This window comes from Gadus morhua, chromosome 21 (assembly GCF_902167405.1).
Source record: "Gadus morhua chromosome 21, gadMor3.0, whole genome shotgun sequence".
Taxonomy (NCBI): Eukaryota; Metazoa; Chordata; class Actinopteri; order Gadiformes; family Gadidae; genus Gadus; species Gadus morhua.
Genome location: NC_044068.1, coordinates 17,403,223 through 17,426,345, shown reverse-complemented (window position 1 = coordinate 17,426,345; position 23,123 = coordinate 17,403,223). Strand labels below are relative to the sequence as shown.

Genomic DNA, 23,123 nt, shown 5'->3' with positions numbered 1-23,123 from the left:
AAGACCCTACTTCAACCTAACAAACGCCAACAATGGCTTATATAGTGGACATTATGCTGAACGTGGTAGCACTGGCTGGCTGGAGGTGTTTGGACTGATGCCTGGGCTAAGCATCTGTAAACCCTTCAAGAACAAGCAGAACCAGAAGGTGGAATACATTGAAGAGGAGAAGGAGGAGAAGTGGAATACAGAGAAGGAGGAGAAGGTGAATACATAGAAGGAGGAGAAGGAGGATAAGTGGAATACATAGAAGGAGAAGTTGTAAATGAGGGTTTTTTTCCCTCAATGTGTTTTCTGAGGTTAAATAAACTAAAATCAAAATCAAGTGGAATACATAGAAGGAGGAGAAGTGGAATACATAGAAGAGGAGAATGAGGAGAAGTGGAATACACAGAAGGAGGAGAAGTGGAATACACAGAAGGAGGAGAAGTGGAATACACAGAAGGAGGAGAAGTGGAATACAGAGAAGGAGGAGAAGTGGAATACAGAGAAGGAGGAGAAGAAGAAGATGAAGAGGAGGCAGGAGGAGGATAGGGGGCTGGGTGTGTGTGGTTTGTTTGTGCATGCATGTGCATGCCCCTCAGAGTGCCAACCTGTCACTCTGAGGGGATGGCTTTGAGGTGATGGACAGAACAACAGGGTATTGGGAACATGGGGTAGTGATGAGGGGCTGATACTAATTGGCTTTCAACACCTTTCGATTGTTTACAACAGGATCCGTCCTTGAGTGCGCTTCTATGTTTCTCTGTATGTGTGTGTGCCTGTGTGTTTGTATGAGAGATGGGAGAGGTATAATGCAGGGAAAGATTTGTTTGTGTGAGAGAGAGAGAGAGAGAGAGAGAGAGAGAGAGAGAGAGAGAGAGAGAGAGAGAGAGAGAGAGAGAGAGAGACAATGGCCTTTTGATTTAAAGAAAAGAACAAGAGATGAGAGACATTGAAAAGCAGTCCTAATGCCAATTAGAATAGGCCTTAAAGAGGCTTATTTCCTGTGTGTGTGTATTTGGGTGGCTGTGTGTGTGTGTGTGTGTGTGTGTGTGTGTGTGTGTGTGTGTGTGTGTGTGTGTGTGTGTGTGTGTGTGTGTGTGTGTGTGTGTGTGTGTGTGTGTGTGTGTGTGTGAAAGTAGGGCATTAACAGGATAAGCACGCTGGAGTCACCGTAGCTAAATCCCGTTCCGGTCCTCAGAGTCTGCTACACATCATCATCATCTGTCAGCTGACGCGTGCAGGGTTAGCTGCGCCGCTAAACGTTCTCTCTCTCATTAATTGAGGTGATGGAAAGAAGAACATTGGGAACATGGGGTATTGATGAGAGGTTGATACTTATTGGCTTTCAACGCCTATCGATTGTTTACAACAGGCTCCTTCAAGAACATGAGAGTACAATATGTCATGTGTAAGTGTGTCTTTGTGTGCGTGTCTATGTTTCTTTGTATGTGTGCATGTGTGTGTGAGAGAGGGGGAACCTTCATAAAACTCACCCTCCTGGACTCAAGAGACCCACTTCATGAAAGTGTTTGTAACACAATCTTTGATGAATGCATAACACACCCATTTGTGACAAAAACGTTTGAAATCTACATTTTTCAATTCCTTTCTAATCACCTCACTTTTCTTTATTTCCGAAACTTCCGCATCGCAGGTAATCGATCTGTGTTGACGATAGTGAGAGGATAATTTTTTTGTGGTTCCCTTCTTGAAATTCTGGGGATAGATTGAGACCGAAGTGAGCCTTGTTTTTTATTGTTTTTTGGTTTTCCGAAATCCCAGTGCAGTCCAGCAAAAGAAAAACGATCGCCTAACTACAAACGTCTGGTTTAATCAACTGAAATTAGCATTTCGGTAATCCATTCCGGCGCTAGGCCGGTAGCTTCGGCTAGCCGATTTCCTTACAGAATTAAAAAAAAGAGAAATAGACATTTTAATTAAGAGAAAAATATCGTAATCAGAGAAAGAAACTAAATAATGGAAAACAATCTTTGTGCCTGGTCTGAACCCACCGAACTACAGAGAGCTGAAAGGAAGAAGAGCTACAATGGCCGCAATCAGAGGAATTCTGAGGCTTGGATCATTCCCCTTCCCTATTCATAGAATCATTTCTCGGCTTGTTCATTCATGAGCCTCCTTTTCCAATGTGTGTATTTGTGTGTGTGTGTGTCATTTTCTCTCTGACCATGTGTACGTGTGTGTGTCTTCAACACTTCCACATTAGTTGTGTGTTTGTGTAAACTACCAACTCAATTTGAACCCGGGACCTCACACACGAGAAACCTACCTGATAGATGATCACCGACAGCAGCTGGAGGAGAACGTTTGCTCCAGCATATCAATAGAAGTCAGCCACCGGGTGCGCCGGTGGCAAAAAAATGTATTAAAAAATCAAATACATATAAATCAAACCCTTGACAATCAGTTGTGCACTCCGATTGCGCTCACATACCTCCTTCAGAAAGGAATGGAGGAAAAATTGAGGCCCCGTCAATAATTCAAAGTGCAGGCAGTGTGTTTTAGAGGAGTGAGCTTCAATCAGAACAATAGTGAGGATGCAATGTGATGCGCTTGTTTTGCTTGCATGTCTGATTCTATGGGAAAACAGTGATGCATGCGCCAACACTTCCAATGCAAAGTGAAGTGAAGTCATATGACGATTGATGCAATCGTTGGTTTCTGAGCCTGTTCAGGTCAGGTCAACATAGTTCCACATTGTGACTCGAAAGAAAAGGGAGATTCTTGGAGTCCCTTTTGCGTTTCCTACTACGAAAATAAATGTTTAAAAAAAAAAACACAGGTTGGCCAACTGGTGACATGGCAGAACTGCAGAAGAACAGAACAATGACTTATAGTTCATAATAACAGGCCGGCCCCTCTCAGCCTACAGGCTGTCATGTGGGCAGAGGGAAACAGCTTTCCCCTCTCATGGCTCCTGTGGAGTGTTCCAGAGTGTTTCACACCGCTGAGGTTGAGGCAGCGTGCTGCATCCTCTCTCGTCCCTGCTGGGAGGGCTCCCAGCCTCGCTGATAGAAGGGTCTGAATCCAGGACGTTTATTTCAACATGAATGCACCACTAGTGGCGGGATTGTGATTGTCCAATCAATGTGTGAGTTTGCTAGACTTATGTTTGAAGCCCTTTATTGCAAGTTTTTTCGCAAGATGTCTCAGTATCCTTCGTGCAACCCTTTCAGAACGATAATTGGGATACAGGGCTATTATAAGTAAAGCTTTGCACCCCCCTCCTCCACCTGTAAACACCCGGTTGCATGTGAATAGGTGATGTGGTAAGACACACTCACAAGGAGCTAGCTGTCGCTTTGCATGGGTGACTCCGCCGTCTGCGTATGATTGGTTGTAAGTTGCTTTGAAAAAAGCTTATGCTAAATGACCTAAATGTTACAGTGTACAGTACTAATACAGGAAAGACTAAATAAAAAAAAATATCGTCCTCTCTCTATCCATGATTAGAGACCTGGTCTCACAAACCCTCTGAAATATCTGAAGTCTGACGGCAGATAAGACCAAATATGGGCGCTTCATATTTGTGTAAGCGCGTCGTGAGAAACCCAACCTCGGCCAGCAGTGGTCTTTAAAGGTTTCAAATCAACATCGTGAAACTGGCCCCTTTATAAACACACGTGTTAAAACCTTCCTCTCAACGGTCGTCCACATGTATCAATTTAGTTTTCTTCTGGAGAATATCTTGGAGACTAAACAGGAAACAAGCCGTGACTCCGCCCCCTTGCAGCTTCTGGTTTCCTGCCCTGGCTCCCCCCCAAAAAAGTACTGCCCTAAAAGTGTTGGAGTGCAGATAGAGAGAGAGAGAGAGAGAGAGAGAGAGAGAGGCATAATATCCTTTGATAATATCCAGTAAAACCATCCTAGATTACACTGTGATGATGGATGACATGCAGATGTGACGGAGCGGGGATTGAGCCAATGAGGCGTCCCGGGGGTCCCGGGGCCCCCTGGTGTCCCGGAGGTCCCGGGGGTCCCTGGGGTCCCGTGGCGCGGGGGGCGCACCGGGCCTGGCAGCCGTGATGCAGGGCCGGGGTAATGGCGCCACTCTGTCTGTAATGTGTTTATAATGGAAGCTGGCCACGCACGGCCCCAGAGGGGCGCGCACGCACGTACCAGCTCCCTCCATCTGCTGGTGGGAGAGTGTGTGTGTGAAAGAGAATGTAATTGTTTGTGTGCAATTGTGCGTATAGGTTTGTGTGTGTGTCTGTGTGTTTGTAATTGTGTGTCGATTTGCTGTGTGTGTGTGTGTGTGTGTGTGTGTGTGTGTGTGTGTGTGTGTGTGTGTGTGTGTGTGTGTGTGTGTGATCATCAGGGTTGTGATAAAGTTCAAAACCACATAAAGTATGGACGTTTACACAAGGCAACTATGACTGTGTAATCCACCAATGGATTATTCTAATCAGGATCCTTGTGGAAAGTCTCTCTCATTAGTTAAGTTATTTTGATTTGTACAATTTTGATTTCAAACTCTGATCAATTATCTCAGCATTACTTGTTTTATTTGTATAAGTATCAAAATTGGTCGAACGGTCCTGTAGATTAGTAAAAAAAATGAAAAACAGAAATGATCTCGGCAAACTCCAGAGTTATTAAACGTTGATTTGAAACATAGCTAGCGTTTTCATAACTTAGCGTTTATGGATGAGCATCCATAAAAGTTTTTTTTGGGTCTAGTCAATTTGGAAAAAACAAAGCGTAAATTACCTCGGCATAACCTTGTTTTCACAAAGTAGCGAAATTAGAAATAAAATTGTATTGAAACATTATAGGAGCGGAGGAATGAAACTGAAGCCGGCAGCAGCATTTAATATTTATATAAATATTTAATGCCTACTCAACCACAAGGCTACATCCCAAAACTGCTGGCTGTACACGGTGATGCGGTTGTTATTGTTGTGATGTTGTAAGTGTTAAGCATTGAGGCGAGTTTGAAATATTAATAAGCGAAGCCTTTTTTGACGCTGCAAGCATATAATTTAAATATGTGTCGTCGTTCAGGATTAAGGGAGAGTTAATGGCAGGAACAGGAGAAGCACAGCCCTCTCTTAGTATCTGGGACGACTGGAACGTCCTCGGATCGTTCTGCACCTCGTAACGCTCACAGACCGCTGTGAATGTAGTACGAGTGTGTACCCAAGTTCACTCATTGTGGGTTCCTGCCCTCTATCAAAGCCTTCAGGGTTTGGTTACTATTGGACATCGGTGCAAAGGTTGGGAGAAGCAGTACTCCAGGGGAGTGCAACGTTTGTTTTATACACTCTCAGAGACACGCAAAAGCACTTCTAGCGCTGGGGTGACCTTTGAGAGGATGATGTGTTTGTCTTGTGTCTGTGTGTTATTGTTACTATACAGGGAGTCTTCCTATGTGTGTGTGAGTGGGGTCTGTGTGTGCTTATGTGCACGTGTGTGCGTGTGAGTGTGTGTATGTTTGTGAGCATGTACAATTGTGTGTGTGTATGTGTGCGTGTGTGTGTGTGTGTGTGTGTGTGTTTTAGTATGTCTGAATGCTTGTGTGTAGGTGTTTCAAAGCCTTAGGCTATAACTAGAGGAGAAGGTTAGTGGATATTTCTAACCTTTTCGGGTGCAAATCCTCATCAATATCGGTTCACTCTCTCCCTCTCCTTTCTCTCTCGTTTTTGTTCTGTCACTCTCTACATACCAACATATGGGATGTTGATAATATGTTGTGGTGGCTTATGCATGGGAAATATGAAGCGGTCAAATTTTTGACAACAATATGTACGATTTTAAATCTCGTAATTTCTCTGTCCATGGACTTCTATCATCCTCAGTTTTTGTCTCTCTCTCTGTCCCGCTCTCTCAGACAAAAAGTGAGCTCCTACTTTATAAAGTCCTTTTGTCTTAACCTGCAAAGACACCGGCATGAAAGGGTACATGAAATGTTTGTTTCAATAGGAATGGCTGCAGCGCTGCCTCTAGGCGGGATCAATAGACCGTTTGTATAGTTGAATACCTTCCTCTGATTGCACTGTGACTCCTCAAGAAAATACCTCACTTCGTTGGAACAGCGTGGGCCTGAAGAGTCGCTGCAAAACTAAATGAAAGATCGAACAGAATACAATGAGTCTGATGAAACAAACATATTCTGAATTAAACAAATAAACACAAGCGCATTATTTATTCCTAACGGGAATGACGTCCTCCGTGCCAGACGGGCCTCATCCCCCTTATGAGGGAGGAATTGCAAAGTCCTTTGAGAAAGCTTTGAGAATACGTGTTCATGTGTGGACCCTTCATGTTCCCAGTCGCCTGGGTTGGACCACCGCCCCGACGGCAAGGCAGGACTGATCGCCGAGACCCCGGCATCTAGGCGCACAGCCAGAAACGACCGCTTTCTGAACACGCTGCCAAAGAATCAGAGCCGCAGAGAAGCGGCAGAGGAACTGGGGACACTATTAGGACGGCCTCCTGTGGGGAAAGCTGTAGTGATTTCTAACAATAGCAGACCCGGGATCACAGCAAGGCTCAGGCGGCTTGCTTTGGCCATGCGATCGAGGAGGCCAAACTGCCAAACTGCTCAGAGAAACTGGATAATTTCTCAGAAAACAACTCCTCAACAGTTTGGAAGGGACTATGATGTGATCACAAACTGAAAAAACAACCACTTACATTCCTGGACTGCATGAAGCCTCATTCACATGGTTAAAATGTTGATTGATAAGCACACAACATCCAGAAAACTTCAAGCACACATTTCAAAGAGAATTCAGGGCTTTCCTAAATAGTACAGATCTGAACATTTTGATGTAATCCATCTAAAAATAGCCATATGGCAGTTATACAATAACAAAATGGCCATATAGGCTAAATGGGTTGAGACTGTGGACGTTTGGCCTTTCTATGAAATTTTTTGGAAAAGTAAAAAAAAATTGTGGAGAAGACCAGGGTGAAAAAGATGCGTCTGATTTTAGAGATTAATATGATTAAAGAATATTGAGTCCAGGTCAATCTAGTAAGGAGAAATAAGGCTAGTTCATATTTTTTTTAAATAGCGCTTTGGGTGCAGTACCACAATTTGGGTTTATGGGTAGTGGGGGGTATTTGTATCCACCTAATAATATTTGTATGGTTTTTTATACAATAACAAAATGGTCACATAAGAAAAATGGGCTAACTGCTGAAACTTTATTGGCCAATATTTCACAAATTCTGTTTGATGATTTTTGTGAGGCTTGGTTTAAAGATTTTATGTGGCAATTTTGGTGAATATTTGAATATTTTTGGTTTTATAGATGCATCTGATTCTAGAGATTAATATCATGAAATAATTCTTTGTCCACCTCAATTTGGTGAGAAGAAATAAGACTAATTTATGATTTTTTACAATAGCGCCACCTTTTGGTGCAGTACCACAAAATAGTTTTTATGGGTAGTGGGGCTTATTGGTAACCACAACTGAAAATTTCAAGAGTTTTCGACTTACGGTATAGGCTGCAGTATGACTTTTACAGAATTTGAGGGGAAAATAAAACGTTACAGAAGCAATAGGGGACCAAGAAGCATCGCTGCTCGAACCCCTAATTACTGGTCCATAGAATACTTACAAGCTGAGAGAATAGTTGTACATTTTTCATGCGTGGATGGACTAAAGGAATAAGGAATAGTTTACTCAAATTTAATAATTAGTTCTCTCACCCTGTTGTCTGTGGGCCAGTATTTATTGCAAAATCTGCCCCTTTTCTGTGGCCAATGTGGATTTCATAATGATCTTTAATCCCTGAAGCCAAGCAGCAGAAGTTAAGTGCAAATGCTGGTCTATTTTTAGGTGAACTAAAAATGCAAGAGTAGTCTCACATGTCACTGTTTATAACACAGCACGTTAATCCTTGTCTGAAAGGGGCGCTTTAGAGAATTTAGAGTATACAAACATCTCCAGGCACCACTACTCTGTCGACACCAATAAATCAAATGCTCTAAAAGAATGAAAGAAATTGCACTCATTGCCCATCTTAATCAAGGCTCGGCAAACCTATTGCTAAAGCTAGAGAGCTAGCTAGATGTTTTGGCGAAGTTAATATGGAGGAATGATGTTCTTCCAATATTTTAGCTGTGCCAGTTTCACACATTTATTGAGTTCTTATTACATTTTTTCTGATATTTCTGAATATCGCCCTTGATAAATACCCCATATAAAAAAAAGACTATAATTACAACAAAGAAATGAATGAGTTAACCAGTTGCCATGACATCTGTGGTGATGAGGAACGTTGAGGCCTCATGCTGACCAGCCTCAAGGCCCAGGTCTGGGGATAATCAAGTCACCACTGGACTCCCCTGGCTCACAAGCAAGACCACTGCCTCGCATCCCCCCTACCACCCCCCCACCACCCCCCCACCACCCCCATACTCACACACACAAAAACCCACATTCACACACAAAAACCCACATTCACACACACGCACGCACGCACACACACGTAATACGTATTTCTAGATCATTTATATTTATTCTAATTAAAGTCTATAATTAGATTAAATACCAATTTTAAAGCCTCTAGTTCTCTCATTGCCTTCAACAGCCTACATCATTTATAGTTATTAATAATTGAGTATGTAAATAATTTTAATTCATATTTGGCCTTGAATTCTTCTGGTTGATTATGTTGTTAATTGTTTGCTTGTTTATTTATATTAGGCTCTGTCCTTACCAAGTCACTTCCCTTGTATGTGCAGATATACTATAGTGCACTACTATACCATACTGTGATTCTGATTGGGAATGTATAGGGAAGCAGCGCAGTGGGGTGGATTGTGAGTCAATCTGATTGGCTATGTCGTACCAGGAAGCCCTCCAGCCAAGACACCCCCAGAATGATACTAATTGAACTACGATATCTGCGTTCCACCATCCCATTAATCTCCTCATTCTGTCGACGGCTGTCTATCTCTTCCCCCTGTCTCTCCATCTCCCTCTCTCTCACATATTCTCTCTCTTTTCCTCCATCTCTCAAGCGTGCACTGTTTCTCTCTCTTTTTCCATCTCTGTGCCACCCTCTGTCTCCCACTCTGTATACTCTCTTTCTCTCCCCCTCTCTCTTAAATTCACAAACATTGTATCTCTCTTTCTTCCTGCCTTTTTCCCCTTCCCTCCTTCTCTCGCTGTCTGACTGTGCATCATCACAAATTCCTTCTCTCTGTCGGACTGTCTCTCTCTCCTTTGTACTCTGTCCATCCCTCCCTCTCTTTACTTTAATCGTATTTCATGATATTGTATATCATTTGCATATAAGACTTGAGCTGTTGAGGAAGCCCGAAACTCAACTTACTTAAACAGGTCATTCTCTATTAAGAGAACTTAATGTGTAGCAACCTCTTCATGCATAATATAAACACTTCCAGATAAGATTTCATTTCAAATTGTACACTGTAGCAATGTCCATGCCACAGGCCACCTCGGTAGGCCACGTAGAGGTTGGGTATAATGTTACAGACAGATGGTGCTCTATGCAGGAGCTCTCTCCCTGAGTGTGTATGGTGAGGGCTGGTTCAACCTGTTGCACCTTGAAAGCTTAATGCACAACAGGTGTGCAGCCCCACCCAGCGCCAGAGTTCAATCAGTCCAACTCGATCCAGGAGAGGCTGCTTCAACCAGCCATCATCCACACACACTCCACACTGACGTTTTGTGTGAAAATTAAATATTAACCAAATTGTCCTCCGTTGTCTCTCACTTCCTCCCCCCTCTTCCCCCTCTCCCTAACTGTCTCCCCTTTCCACCTTCCATCTCCTCTCCTCCCCTCTCTGTCGCTCCCTCCCGCCTTGCTTTCACTCTTTCCTCCTCTTTCTCCCTCCCTCATCTGCCCCTTCTTTCTCTCCCTCCCTCCTCCCCTTGTATCTCTCTCCCCCTCTCCTCCACCCCTCCCTTGCATCTCTCTCTCCTCCCTCTTCCTCTTGTATCGCTCTCCCCCTCTCCTCCGACCCCTCCCTTGCATCTTTCACCCTCTCCTCCCCCTCTACCCTGTATCTCCCTCCCCCTCTCCTCCCCTCCCGTTTCCCCCTCTTTCACCCTTCGCTTGTATCTCTATCCCCCTCTCCTCCACCCCTGGCTTGTATCTCTATCCCCATCTCCTCCACCCCTCGCTTGTATCTCTATCCCCCTCTCCTCCACCCCTCGCTTGTATCTCTATCCCCCTCTCCTCCGCCCCTTGCTTGTATCTCTATCTACCCCCCCCCCCCCCCCCCCCCCCCCCCCCTCTATCAGATGGAGACCAGGAAGCGTCTGGCTAAGATCGTGCTGGTGTTCGTGGGGCTGTTCGCACTGTGCTGGTTCCCCAACCACGTGCTGTACATGTACCGCTCCTTCCACTACCAGCAGATGGACCTCTCCCTGACCCACCTGGTCATCAGCCTGCTGGCCCGCGTGCTCAGCTTCTCCTCATCCTGCGTCAACCCCTTCGCCCTCTACCTGCTGAGCGACAGCTTCAGACGCCACTTCAACAGGTAGAGCCACTTGAGCTCTTGGCAGTGAAATACCCACCACTGTCTCCGTCTCTCTCCTGTGTCCCGGCTCATTCACTGTCTACCTTCAGTGTCTACCTTCCATAAAGGGAATTTAAATCGGTGTCTCGGCCAGACGTACCTGTCTGTGTAATGAGGTCAGGGCTGCATGCAGCACTCACCAATTGTTATTCTTAGGCTTTATTATTCTTTCATTAGTATTCTCTACAAACCCTGGGACCTAACCACCTCCACGATGTTGGACCTAGAGACTCCCTTCCACTTTTAAAATGTTTAAATTAGCTTGAATCGATTGTTGCTACCTTTAAATTTAAATATTTCTAAGCTACTTTCTAGAGGTTAAACTTTATAATGTAAGGCAATGTATCCCTCTGAGACTTCAACTACTTCAGACTGCAAAATTGGCCAATTCACACTGCTGCACCGGGCGGCGGCGACGTCAGGTGGTTTCCCTAGCAACTGTGAACGCTCTGGCACAGCTGAGAGCCGCAACAGCATCATGATAAAAAGTAGCCTAACTTAGGTTCGCGATTAGGTTGCTTGAGCTAAAACCCCAATTTACCGTCCCGTTCCCTACAAACATTGGCGGTTTATTGGGTTTCATTCTGATGTAAATGCGACGGCTCCGTGTTCCCGGGGGGAGGGGGGGGCTTGGGTAGAGATGTTGCTGCTCTGTCTCCACAGAGACAACACAGCGATATCATCATGAGAAGTTCTAACTGGAGAGAAAGTGAAACCGCGACCTGCGACCGTTGAAAGATGGTGCGATCTACGAGAGAGACCAGAGGAACTGTCTGGAGGCTTTTGTCGGGATGGTGGTCAGCAAAATAAAGAATATGTTGGCGTTTTTGTACTAAATAGTTAATCGCGTTTGTAGCCTACACTTAAACGTTACCTTATTCTTCCATGCAGGTGTCTTCATTCATAAAAAAATAAAAACATTCAGGAGTAGGCCTACGCAAATTATTCTAAAGAGGTCTAGACTCCGTGCGCAACCCACCTTCTCCAGTGAACCAAGAAAGCCTGCGCCGTGATGAACGGGGGATTTTAGCCCCTTCGTTTTATACAGGAAACTTGAGATAAGACGGTTAAATTGCCAGGCGTGCCAAGCCGCGACCGAACCGGCTTGGCAATGTAAAAAGGCCTAATGAAAAGGAGAAGACGGCGAGTTAGAAACCGAGAATATGGAGCCGCAGTTAGGCCTACTTCGGCGGCAGAAACAGGGTCCCTACGCCAATCTTTGTAGAGAGATTTCTATGGGCAAAAACTTTTTTTTAATTTTTATTATTGATCCCCTACGAGAATTTGTGTGTAAAGGGGTGGGTCTAGGCCAGGGGTCACCAACCTTTTTGAACCTGAGAGCTACTTCATGGGTACTGAGTCATACGAAGGGCACTCAGTAAGATACACTCTTCTGAAACAACAAATTTGCTCAGTTTGCCTTTAGTTATATAGCCTATTGTTAATATTGATTAATGATACTCATCTAGGCCTATGTGAAGACACTGATCATGGTAATGATTACTCACAATAATTATCAACAATGACTTAAAAAAGGTCGGAAAAAGTTGTTCAAGAATGAGCTGTGCTATTTTCAGAACAGGCCTGCGGGCGCCTCATATGGTCCTTGCGGGCGCCCTGGTGACCCCTGGTCTAGGCTATATTCTCGCCTTTCTCCTTTGTAAAACGCATTGTAGGCCTATTGCTTTTGGTACTGTGCCCATTCCTTGATTCATTCTGCCGCAGCACTCCAAACAATTAATTTCGTTCCAATGTTCATCCAATCCACTCCAATAGAGGTCCTGCATTGAGTTGAAATCCAACTCTAATGAATAAATGGTCCGGTTTTAAGTTTCATAGAATATTTATACATTCCCAGGGCATGTTAAATGAGTGCATGCCCCGCCACTCGTAACACAATTGTAAAATGCAGTCGTGGAATGGGTTATTTCATACATCATCACAACCAAAATTTGGAATTAATCAAATAAATTACAGATAAATAATACTGAAATGGCTACTTTTTGGATGAATACATTAGAACGAAATATTTATGATCCCCCAATGTTGAACTTACGTCACGATTGGTAGACTGTCGGAATGGCGGTAGGCCTACTAAAAGGTGTCTGAATGGGGGCATGTTGGAGTGGCCGCATGTAACATAACAACGGATAGGGTTAGGGTAACCCTAACCCTAACCCTAACCCTAACCCTAACCCTTAAACGGAACCTCAAAACCCATCTCTTTAAAAGAGCATTTAGCTAAACTTTCTTTGAGGTTCCCCCTTTTTAATAGTTTTTTGGCATTTTTTTCTCTGAAGCACTTTGAGATTCTTGAATATAAAGTGCATTATAAATAAAATTTATTATTATTATTATTATATAGCTAACATGTATTGTGGACAGTACGGGACCGGGACTGAGTAAGGCCGTGACGTACAAGTTGTTCTGTGCTTTGTTGTTGTGATGTTCTTTCCTGATTGCCTGAAGAGAAATAGCTACGTCATTGTGTTCTAGAACTGGACCTGGCGATTTTGACATCATGTTCAATCTCTGGCGACTCCTTGCAACGGCATCAGCCGTGCTGCAACGACAAGTTCACACTGCTGCATCTTTTCCCCTGCGACGTTCCAAAACAGTCTCGTTGCAAGTCGTTGCGAGGCGAATCTTTGGTCTGAACTGGGCTAGCTTAGAGGGTGAGAATTCCACCTGCCCTAGCCCAAGAAAGCTATCAAAAAAGCTAACCATTTCTGACGTCGCAAGCTTAACAATGTCAATATGTAACTTAGAACCCACAATGTAAAGATTCAACTGGGACGGTATTTCTTGTTTCACTGGCGCTACAATGATTCATCGATTGGATATACCTGTTGTGCATCAGGCATTGTGTGTGGCGACCCCTGTTTATATGGCTAGAGGCTAGGTTCTTCCATACATATCCGGTTGTGTGCTAAATGCTAATGTAGTTATAAACTTGACTTTTTTACGACATGCTATGTTAAAATCTTTTCACTTGATTTAAGCTATTCCTTTCTGCAAACTTGATCACTTTAGCTATTTGTTCCCTATACTTTATTTGTTTCCAACCATTTTACATTTGTTAAATGGTTTGCATGTTTACATTGTTTACTCCATTTAGACTTTTCAACTCTGTTCAAATCGCTTCACTTGATTAAGCTATTCAACATTTCTTCGCATTTTCAAGCATATTTCAATCTCACTTTGCACTTCAGCACACCGCATTTTCTGCAGGAAAGGTCGATTTGCTCTCTCTCTACTTATCTTTAGCCCTCCCTCTCTCTACCTACCTACTTACCTCTCTATCTCTCTAATTTCACCGTTATCTCCCTCTGTCTCTCTCTTCCTCTTGCCCTCTCTGTCTTTCTCTCTCTCCCTCTCTTCTCCTATACCTCTCTCCCTCTCTTATCTACCTCTCTCTTATCTCTCTGTCTCTTCCCTCTCTCTCACTCTATCTCTATCTCTCTCACTTTCCTATCTGTACGCCTCTCCTATCTCCCTATCTCCCCTATCTCTCTCTATCTCTGTCAAATTCCCTATTCCCTGCATTACCAGTTCCCTAAATAATGTGTTTTCGTTGACTCACAAGTCAGTGTCTAAACATGTCACCCAACCAGAGACTGAGGACATTCTCCAAGGATCTCTTGCTAAGACTGGGTGGAAACAATTAGAGAATTAAAAGATCCAAAGCCCTAAGGACGGCCCCTTAATGTGAGGAGATGCAGAAGTTGTGTGTGTGTAAACACTGTCATAGAAATGCCTCTTTCTTGTCCTGGGTTAGAAGTCCTTAACAAAAGTCGCTGGAAAATCTTAATTTCCCCATTCTTCTGGACTGAGCCCAAAAACAGAACAAAGTAATGTAACGTTTCTCCGGACATCCATTTTCGATGTATTAGAAGCTCTCCCGATGCTACCAAAGGATTGGCTATCTCACCAGTTTATTTCCCTACAGAGGGGAATGGGGGAAGGGAAGGTGTAATTTCCTATTAAATGTAACAGTTGTGGGTCTGTAAGCAGCCGTTCTCGTCATTCTTTCTAACCTGCATTTAGTGTTCCCCAGACGTTTGGGAGGAGGTGAGATCTGGGATCGTCGGATACCGTGAACACACTGCATATGTAGCGGTCCCTATATAGGGATTAGGTTTCAGGCACAGCCTTTGTGTCCCTCTGGTTCAAGGCAGATTGAGTGTCCTGAGAGCCAGCTGGCGGGAGGAGAGAGAGAGAGAGGCGTCTGGAGGTTGAAGTGGCATCTTATAACTCAACGATTACGTTTCTTAGGAAGTCCGGCTGCGTTTCGGTCAGCCCCGGTCAGCCAGCACCAGCTCAGCACTCCGTGGTCCGAGGTCGATGGAGCGCTGAGAGACCAACGGCTAAGGGCCCGGCCACACCAAACACGTGGCCTCGGGTGTGGCGCCCGCTTCCCATTCACTATGCATTGGAGGCGTGCGGGACGCGAGGGGCAAGGGATTCTGGGAAGGCTCGCATGCTGGCGGGTGATCGTGGCTTGCATAAAGGGGAAGGAAAAAAGTTTAATTTCAGTTAGCTTTATGCAAATGAGCACGTCTTGCAGCATGCGTGCTGGTCGTGAGATTGGACAATCAACATCCTGTTAGTAATGGCGGACCATACAGACTTATCATTTCCTGGTTTTAAGCACTTTCATCAACAAAGTGGTACGCTCCCACAAGCAGCCGCTAGAGAGGGAGCGTGGAGCGCTGCTACGCGATTGGTGGGGCCGGGCCGTGAGCGTGGGTCAGGTGACATTAAGGCTGTTAATTTGAATCCCTGCCTCTGTTCAATAGATAGACTTCAACGTCACCCAATGCTTCACAAAAACCCATTTATATTCTACCTTTAATAACTTTGTCAACTTTGTGAACCAATAAATCATTTGGAGAACTTTCTTCTGGTTGACTAAGAAGGATGGTGGCGGGGTTAGGACTGAACAAAAGCTAATGCAAACCCAGTGGACTCAGCGGCCTTAAACTGCCTGTCACAGCCCAACCTATTTCTTTCTTTCTCTGAACAAACACCATGAGAGAAAGTTATTACCTCGGGGTCTATCAGGTAAATGGTAGTTGACTGCCGAGCACAACGGCTCCCATTTTCTGTGAAAAGCTGCGAAAAGTGGCTGGAATATGAGATAATCTTTATAATGACTTGAATATAATAGATGATAGATGTTTTGAGTGTTGGGTTTCTTGCCATGTCATGTGCTATTGTTCTCACTATAAAGCTTTGTAATATTTGTATAAAGGTGCTCTACAAATAAAGTTTGTTATTATTGAGTTGGTTGTTTGACTGTATGGTAATCAGGTCCTTTTCCCCTTGTCTCTCATTGGTCCTCCAGTCAGCTGCAGTGTGGCCGGGCGCCCCACCCCCAGCGCCAGGCCAGCTACCTGCAGAGCACCTCCCACATCCGCCTCACCTCCATCAAAAAGACCACCCCCGCCGCCGTCGTCACGGCAGCAGTGCACGTCACAAATGGAGGCGGCCAGAGATCGGAGGAGGCTCTCTGAAGTACGCTAGCGAGTACACTGACGAGTACGCGAGCTGGGCAGGGATAAGTGGCCTCAGAGGGACGCGCTGTGCTGCCGCCCACGGCGCAGTCAATTCATCAGGCTTACTGACCAAACCAACATCTCGCAGTCTACACTGAAAAATAAATGCAGAAACAATCTCCCGCTGACAAACAGGGGATAAACACTTCTCGTCCAAGGAAACCTTCTCTTTCCAACGTCAACCAACAGTCCATTCTTCAGCATGGTTCGGAGGAAGTCCTGGAACCGGAGCCACATCGAACTCAGTGGAACAAACATGCACAAAGGCAGGAGAGACAAACGCTGGGAGTGTGTGGGTGAGAGAGAGAGAGAGAGAGAGAGAGAGAGAGAGAGAGAGAGAGGGAGAGAGAGAGAGAGAGAGAGAGAGAGAGAGAGAGAGAGAGAGAGAGAGAGAGAGAGAGAGAGAGAGACTGCTGCTAAACAGCTTGGCTAACTTATTAGCATGGCAGGCTGACCCACCTTGAATGTTTACGCTAAGTTAAAATAATGCTTATCTTAAAAAAAAGAGTATAATTAAAGAAATTATATGTTTGGTGTTTTTTTACATCTTTTTCTGTGATTCTGTACTTTATTATTGTTTTATTATGGGGACCATGTCACAATGTCGTGGCATTTGCCAAACAACCTTTGATCAGGTTTCTGTAAAATCATGAAGTGGACTTCTTGCGTGTTTACAATAGCAAACAGAACAGTTATACCCGCTGATACCTTGTTAGCGAAAATGACACCTTTTTGGTAACTATGTTTTTTGCATTAACTGTTTGGTAGATGTTTGCTCCCAGTTTCCTCTGCCTCGTTAATTGGTCGTTAAAACTGGGAATTATCGTAAGCCTATCTTCAAGGCTGGTGTTTGTACTTCTACTTCTGCTCTCCAACATGTTCAGCAGAATCTTGTTACTAACACTGTGTTAAAATGTCACCCGCTAACACGTGCAAGCACGCTAAGCTAACATGTCTGAGTCATGGCTGAAGGTGCAACATTTGGTCTTTGGGTAGATCATGGAGGACAAGAGCCCTGTCAAGAACCATTCTTCAGTCGACAATCAGTGGAGCACTGTTCCAGACTCTCCTTGTTTTACTTCAGCAAACAATAGGGGCAACATTCATAATGCACCAATTACGTATTATTCATATCTAATTAAGCTAACACTGTCTCATTGCCAAAAATTTGTAAACGATTATTTATCTGATGTTATAAAGACAATGTTTAATGATTTCTCAGTGCACTTTACACCTTTTCATACACATTGGGCTTACACACACACACACACACACACACACACACACACACACACACACACACACACACACACACACACACACACACACACACACACACACACACACACACACACACACACACACACACAGTTACACACACGCAAACACATACCCACACACACACCGATGAGGTGACACTCAGCAAAGTGTATAGGGAATTTCTCCCCCTTTCAACGCTTGGTGTGAAAATCAATTTGGCATGTTGTTTTTTTTTAAACAACATTGCCTTGACACGAGGGTATGCTGTTATTTAATGCTTAAAAGCTAGGTCACCTGGAGGCTAGTTTTAAAACCCTGTCAACTCACACATAACAAGTGGCGCTCTGGGACTTTGAAGCAAGTTTTTCACTGAGCTGGTCTCTCTCCGTGTTATCCACTCGGGTGGCTTCATTCCGGTGCTCGGGTTTTGGTCCCCACAGCTTTTGTTGTTGCTCATATTGTCTCAAACGTTAGAGAGTGTTGTGTAAACATTGTCCCGCACTTCCATGTCGCCGTGACTTCCTGTTGTCTATCAGATGTTTCAGTGATCTTTGTGCAAAGTGTCTTCAAAAAATTACCGGAAGCAAAAGGGATTCCTGGTTCTACGGGCGGTCAGTGTTGTTTTTCTGAGAAAGTTGAAATAAAAAGACAACAAAAAGACATTGACCTTTGTCTATTTGACGATATCTTACTGTAATGTGTGGTTGTCTTTGCGCGGAGAAAGTTGGAAAGACTTTAACGTCCAATAGCCGGTTTATAAAAATGGATTACCCTTTCTTAGAATTGTTTTGAGCATGGATGTTTCTCCTCCAAATGCTGTCGCCACGAAGAGATGATGGTTAAATCTGATGAGCCAGAATTTGCCATGTTACAGTTTTTTCCTATCGTTTTAGGCAATTTACCTAAACCATGTTCACATTCCCTAAACACTTCACACAGTGAGCATACCAGTAGACCATGTGAACCAAACTGTGGTTACTTGCCCCTATGCTAAGATACAAATGCTGGCAATGACGCCTTCTTCCAAATTTCATGGATACCTGCCCCAGTCAATGTTCACTACCGGCAAAACGCTGTGGAACTACAGCATATTTTACCAATGTTTAGATACTCTGTTCAAAACAGTGAACTTTCTGTTCAAAACCTAACAGTAATTTAGATCACTGTAGATTGAAAGATGCTGCATTTGGACAGACAAATGAAGTTACATGTTTGAATAAGAAAAAATATTTAGTTTATAGTTTATTTATTTTATTTTACAGTAATTTCGATTTTTTTCCCCCTGTGCACCATAGTTCTTGGTGAATTGGCATGGAATTACTTTTTTTACGTAAAAGCAACACTACATACAATGATCTGTACAAAACACAGAGGATAAGTTTTGCAATGCAAAACACCTGGTGGTCATTTCAGCTAAAGACCTACTCAGCTAAAGACCTACTCAGGTGTTTTGCATGTAATTTGTGCCTCGTTGAAAAAGGGCCTTCTTGGCATTTGCTTTGGACTTCTTTACGTAGTTGGTATAGGAAAATGGATGCAGCAAGAGCAAGAGCAAGAGGCAGAGGCAGAGGCAGAGGTAGAGGCAGAGGAAGAGGAAGAGGTGGAGGTGAAGGTGAAGGTGAAGGTGGAGGTGGAGGTGGAGGTGGAGGTGAAGGTGAAGGTGAAGGTGGAGGTGGAGGTGGAGGTGAAGGTGGAGTAGGAGGAAGAGGAAGAGGAAGAGGAAGAGGTGGAGGTGAAGGTGAAGGTGAAGGTGGAGGTGAAGGTGAAGGTGAAGGTGGAGGTGGAGGTGGAGGTGAAGGTGTAGTAGGAGGAAGAGGAAGAGGTAGAGGAAGAGGGAGAGGTAGAGGGAGAGGGAGAGGAGCAGCAGCAGCAAGGACAGTTGTATCTGATGAAATCAGAGCAACTGTCATCGACCATGTAATCAATCATGGTCTGTCCATGAGGGAAGCTGGTCTGAGGGTTCAGCCGAACTTGCCAAGATCAACGGTGGCATCAATCGTGAGGGTTTTCACACAAACTAACAGGTACTATACAGTATTTACAGCATTCTGACTGTTGTGTTTGTGATTTGTTTCTGGATCACATATTACGTACTTACTGTATGTAATTTGCATTACAAAAACTGAAAATTGTTATTCTCAGTTTCTTATAAAACACTTACAGTATTTACTGTATTTACAATTACAGTACATTTACCACACTCAATTGTGACATATTTTGTGGGAGGTAAACCGACATATGAACACTGTCAGCAGATACTTGGCTTGGAGTGTCATACTGTAATATTACAAACTTTATTACTGTAGTCCAAAGAAGTGTTTGTCTGTGTTTTTTCTCTTTTTTTCAATGCAACACTACAGGAAATCTATGCCAAACTGGAGGACACAGCAACATTTTATAAATGCAATTGGCAATGCTTCAAGATGTTAGTGTTTTTTAGGTCATAGTGTTCTGAGAGGAAACATGTGTTAAGTTATGGCAGCATTGTTTGTGGTGTGGTTGTTGTAGTGCATTTTGCACCAAAGGTTAACAGATATGCAGAGGTGTGTGTCTCTAAAGCCCACTGTGTTAAGTGATAGGGAAAAGTGACCATAGTATGGGTACATGACCGAAAACGATAGGAAAAAACTGTAACAACACATGTTGTAATTCATGTGTTGATTCGACTTTGAGCCGAATTTGGGGTTGTAACGTTTCCTCAGTGTTTCATTTGAATGATATCAGCACTATAGTCCTTCCCTGATCATTCCAAGCACATTTCAGGTTTGTCATGGGTTACAGATAGAGCTAACTAGTCCCAAGGACGCATAATTAATTCTGAAGGACGAAAGCCTTCAGAATTTCACCCAAATAATTATTGATTGACGGGCAGCAGCAGCAACAGCAGCAACATCTCGTTTCAGTAACAGATGATGACAATGTAGTAGATAAACGAATTGGACCGAAGTCGACAGTTAACCTGTCTGTCTACAGCCCTCTAGATAAATTGTGTGTGTGTGTGTGTGTGTGTGTGTGTGTGTGTGTGTGTGTGTGTGTGTGTGTGTGTGTGTGTGTGTGTGTGTGTGTGTGTGTGTGTGTGTGTGTGTGTGTGTGTGTGTTTGTGTGTGTGTGTGTGTGTGCGTGCGCACATGCCTTCAGGCACGTGGGTCTGCCACAAGTCCTTAAGGGAAATAGAGGGTTCATTAATCTCTAAAACTCATCCGCATGAAGACTGATGAATGCCTCATGAATAAGCATAAGAATATCTACTCTAATAGTGTATAAACTCTTCATCATATCATTATCTTAAATTATAGCTTTACTTCCCTCTGGTTAACATACGCTCTACTTCATATGGATATGTAATCTAAATGCATACATAAATTTGCTCTATGCTTTCATTCTACTCTCATGTACGTTTTCATATACACTATTTATCCATTCTTTTGGAGGCCCTTGCAATTCTTCTCTTTGGGGACTCGAACCAACATTTTAATTTTTGAAGCCTTAAATCATTCACTCCCAAACATTCAAACCCAATTTGACGTCTTACAGATTTCACTACTCCTACAGCCACCCCCTCTGCATTTGATTAGCGACACATGATTTGAACCAAATCAACATCATGCTGAAGGTGTGAGCATTGACTCCAGCAATGATAAGCCCTACACACTAATTAATTTCAAACTTGACCGTTTATTTGATCAACAATGTATGTCTCTGTATGTGATTTCGTCTCTCAATGAGAGGGGAAGCCAGCCCTAACAGCTAATGGCATTGACAGTGATTGTGTCTCTGTGTATAATCTAGGAAATGGTTATTTAATCGGTGCTAATGATTGTCTTTCTCTCATCCAATCCCATTCAATCACTCTCCACGGTGATAACCACAAGGAGCTGATGCTTTATTACGCTCACTGTGACGTCTGCTCTCGCTAACACTTTCTCCATTCATCCATCTCCTGCTCGTTCTCTCCCTCTCTCTCTCTCTCCCCCCCCCTTTATCTACCTTTCTCTTTGTCTCTCTCTCTCTCTCTCTCTCTCCCCCTGTATCTACCTTTCTCTCGGCCTCTCTCTCTCTCTCTCTCTCTCTCTCTGTATCTGTTGTAGCTCAAACTCACTCTCTCTATCACTCACTCTTATCTCTCTCCCTTGATCTCTCTCTATGTGTAATGAGTTTTCAGCTGTAACTCATCCTCTCTTTGTCCCTTTCCAGTTCCTTGGTGTCTGTTATTCCTCCGGATCTTCCATCGGTCTGTCCTTCCCCTTTTAGTCTCTCTCCTCTACTTCTTCTCTGCTCTTCGCTTCATAGCGTCAGAGAAAGAATTTTGCAGTTCCGCTCTCCTCCTCCATCGTTGGTACCACGGCGACCTCCTCCGCTGCCTTCATCACCAGTCTGGTGCTAAACATGCTATTGCAGAAGGTGGAATCAGCATGCACGTATCCAACAGTCAAAAATTGTATTTAAGTGAGGAAAAGATAAGTGCACTCTCTTTGAGTACGCTCTTCAGGAAAACCATTTATTCATTCATTATGAATAACATGGTGGCTTTCTAAGGAAAAGGAACATGGCTGGTGCTAAACTGTCACAGAATTACAGATAAGGATCCTTAGTGAGCGTTAACGCTCACTACGGATTGTCAAACAAACACATCTTCTCTCCAGTTCCAGGAACTCTGCTTATTTGAGAACAAAGCAGTACAGAATAACTGTTGTGTTACATTTACATTTATACATTTATACTTAGAAATTAGTATATATATGCCATTATTAAGACTATTTCTAGCCAAAGCTTCCTACAATACCATGAGTGCATATGTCAATGTCAGTTGGAATTGAACCCCTAACCCCTGCAGTTTTAATGCCTTGCTCTACCGGTAAAGCTAGACAAGGAATCAAACCCATAACTCTGGCGGAGTTGATGCTGTGCAATAGCACAGCAGTACAGTTGAGCGTAGAAAAGGAAGTGTGGTGGAGTGAATGCCATGTCTGTACACGTTGAGACAGAGAATCAACCTCCTATTCAGGGCGGCGTTAAAGCCCTGCTCTATCAGTTAAGCAAGACAGGAAATGAAACCCTTGAACCTTACACAATGGATTCCTGATTGGCAGTTCCGAGAGCCTAGTCAGATATGGAGAATGCTGGTTTGAAAAATAAAAGGATTAAAGTAAGCACTGTAAAGTTTGACATTTCAGAAATAGTTCATATTCAAAAAGAACAATCTTTTCTTCATTCAAGTTGACATTTGTGTACATTCAAACCCAGGTAATTGTGTTATCATTGATCTGGAGGGTTGGTTATGAAAAAGAGAAGGACCATTCTGGCTCTGGGCCAAATGTTGCCTTCAGGGACCCTGCTAAATGGGCCTTTTTTACAGCTGTATATCTACGTATATCGTTTCTTTATTTGGCTACATTATATTTGTTCATATAGGTTATTCAACCTTATAATATAGGTTATTAAAGGAGCATTTCACCGGTGGAGGCATGAATAGTATTGGAATTGGGTCCCATATGTAGTTGAATAATAAAATAAAATTCTAATTTGGTGCCGTCTTGACCGAGAAAAGGCAGAAAGTGACTTTTTGGCGCTTGTAGATTGAAGACAACAACTCCCACCATGCACCACGATGCACAGCTTCGCTGACCACTCCCGCTGATCTAGATCAGAGGGTCCCACCCCCTAGTGCTTGTAGTCTTACGAGAATCCTCCCCTCTTACACTTCCTATTTACTTCTACGCAAAAATCGTCATATTGCGTCATCTTAAACAGGAAGCGTCTCTCCAGTCTCTCCAGAAAATAAGGGAATGATGCACG

At 43.6% G+C, this 23,123-nt stretch overlaps 1 protein-coding gene across 1 annotated transcript in view; it reads left to right on the top strand.

The window, feature by feature from the left end:
• nmbr (neuromedin B receptor) overlaps positions 1–16,382 on the top strand; it is a 33,633-nt gene extending 17,251 nt beyond the window's left edge. The window contains exons 4-5 of the mRNA XM_030345660.1: positions 10,232–10,470; positions 15,857–16,382. Of these exons, the coding sequence (XP_030201520.1) occupies positions 10,232–10,470; positions 15,857–16,025 (408 nt within the window). The 3' untranslated portion in view covers positions 16,026–16,382. The remainder of the gene's footprint in view (positions 1–10,231; positions 10,471–15,856) is intronic.
• The last annotated feature ends 6,741 nt before the right edge of the window (positions 16,383–23,123 follow it).